General features: G+C 41.2%; 2 protein-coding genes across 3 annotated transcripts in view; one reads left to right on the top strand and one right to left on the bottom strand.

The window, feature by feature from the left end:
* LOC107097417 (cadherin-23-like) overlaps positions 1–2,035 on the bottom strand; it is a 131,667-nt gene that overhangs the window by 88,405 nt on the left and 41,227 nt on the right. The gene's annotated exons all lie outside the window — the stretch shown is intronic.
* The window catches only part of LOC107097419 (chromosome unknown open reading frame, human C10orf54), a 48,030-nt gene that overhangs the window by 25,532 nt on the left and 20,463 nt on the right, over positions 1–2,035 (top strand). The window contains exons 2-4 of one of the 2 annotated variants that reach the window (XM_015394558.1): positions 603–1,010; positions 1,150–1,200; positions 1,270–1,380. In XM_015394558.1, coding sequence (XP_015250044.1) covers positions 603–1,010; positions 1,150–1,200; positions 1,270–1,380 — 570 coding nt within the window. Of the gene's footprint in view, positions 1–602; positions 1,011–1,149; positions 1,381–2,035 lie in introns of both variants that reach the window. The other variant, XM_015394557.1, reaches the window with a different exon arrangement.

The raw sequence follows: 2,035 nt of genomic DNA, 5'->3' as shown, positions 1-2,035 counted from the left end.
TTGACTGTTCTACTTAAACAGTTCAACTAAAACATATTTTCTTTAGTGCAACTTTTTTAATATTCTTTTTTGTTTCTGCATTTTTTATTTTATTTAATTAATTAATTTATTTTTTTCCTACTTGCTTTGATTCTGTTTTATCTTCCTGTATTTTAATCATGTAAAGCACTTTGCATTGTCTTTGTACTGAATTGTACCATACATATAAATTTGCATTGCCTTGCGTTGCCTTGCCTATCCAGATCTCTTCAAGTGGAAACGTTTAATTTTATAAAAAAATCTTTAAGGAACCCTTGGCTATGCCTTTATTAATCGATCACTTGAAAAAGTAATCAACAGATTAATCAGTTTGCAAAGAAATTGTTTGTTGCAGCCCTACTGAGAAGTTGTTTGGATGATTGGGGGGGGGGAATCTAGGTAGAAGCAGAGTCCACACCGAAATGTCCTGATTCCCACTTTGCATCAAATCAACACCTCTACCACGTGTCCCAACATGTAGCTCTAAAAACCCTCTGTTTTTAGTTCTATTTATTCTTTTTCCTTTACGTTTTATTCTACCAGAAGTGTAATCGGACGAATCTGTGTCTGTCTTCTCTCTCTAGTTAAGGTGGAAGCCACCAGCTCCCATTCCTCGCTGGCTCTATCTGCACCCCACATGTATTACACCTGTCCAGAGGGGGTGACTGCCAAACTAGTGTGTAACCAAAAGAGTACCAAGGTGTATGACGATAACCACGTAAAGGAGCGCTGGCTCTTCACGGCCCACACTGACCAGCACTGCAAAGGCAAGCTAGGCCCGAGGAATCTGTCTCTCCCTCTAAAGAGCCACGTCTTGCCTCAGGGGTTGGAGATGGGTCATACGAGCGATAAAATGTGGGTGACTCTCCATAACGTGACCTATGCCGACCAGGGTCGCTACTGCTGCATGGCGCTGGAGTTTAAGAAAGATCACGACCATCTGTCGGTCCTGCAGAATTCCCACAGCCACATTATCCTTCATGTTACACCAAGTAAGTAAAGCAAACGGCTTTATGGAAGATTTTGATTTGAAGTGGTCCAAGAGTCGGACGTGGAACCAAATCATGTGGTACCTCGTAACAGGCTGGGTGCACAAGTACGATATATTATAAACATCTTTCATTGTTCTAGGGAGGGAAGGAGCTACCAACTGCACCTTCTGGGATCCCACACCTCCTCCAGGTATGAAAGTCAACACAGACATTGAAAAGCAGACTTTTTTTCTAATTCTTCCTTTGTTTCGTTTGGCAGCATCGGTGCCCGTGGCCTTGGCGTTAGCCGCCTGCATTTTGGCTCTGCTCTCTCTGCCTCTTATTCTGGTCCTGGTCTACAAACAGCGGGAGAACTCCCGCTCAAACAGGCGTATGTATTACAGACATGATTTCTTATGGCTTTGCTTTGGGATATGCTCGATTGTTTTACTAAAATTTTACTATCAGAAATAGACAACTTGAGTATAAAATATAGCTTTATTAAATTATGTTTCTAAAAAAACTAAAAAAAACATTCCACTGGACTCAGTTTCCAAGTTTGAAGATGTTTTGCTTCCCATCCAGGAAGCTTTTTCAATTCAAAATGTTAGAAATAGCCCTGAGTTTGAGGCTACGTACATAGCCCAACATATGAGCCCCATTTACACTACCCTTGAAAAACCGATCCATGCCGAGACCGGTCTGACGACCGTTTATACATCACGCTATCTCGGTTCCTCAACTCCTCGCCTCCTAGTGACGATCTGCTGTATTACTGCCAGTATTGAAGGAGGAAATCCAGCAGTTGGTGGCGGTAAAGCACCAAAAGTTGTTTGCCATCCGCCATAAAATATAAGAAGAAGAAGACGAAAAAGGAGGGAATCAAGCAAATCAAAATGGCGGCGCCCGTCACATTCAGAAAGTTATGCTTGATTATTATTGCTGTACTTCTGTGTTATTTAAAATGCCATTAATTTAAAATGTTGCGTGGAGAAGATTTTGATTGTTGTTTATAGTTGAAGAAGAAGTTGTTCTTCTTCTGTTTC

Source organism: Cyprinodon variegatus, unplaced genomic scaffold, assembly GCF_000732505.1.
Source record: "Cyprinodon variegatus isolate N-32 unplaced genomic scaffold, C_variegatus-1.0 Scaffold694, whole genome shotgun sequence".
Classification (NCBI taxonomy): domain Eukaryota; kingdom Metazoa; phylum Chordata; class Actinopteri; order Cyprinodontiformes; family Cyprinodontidae; genus Cyprinodon; species Cyprinodon variegatus.
This window is presented reverse-complemented; position numbering and strand designations above follow the sequence as displayed.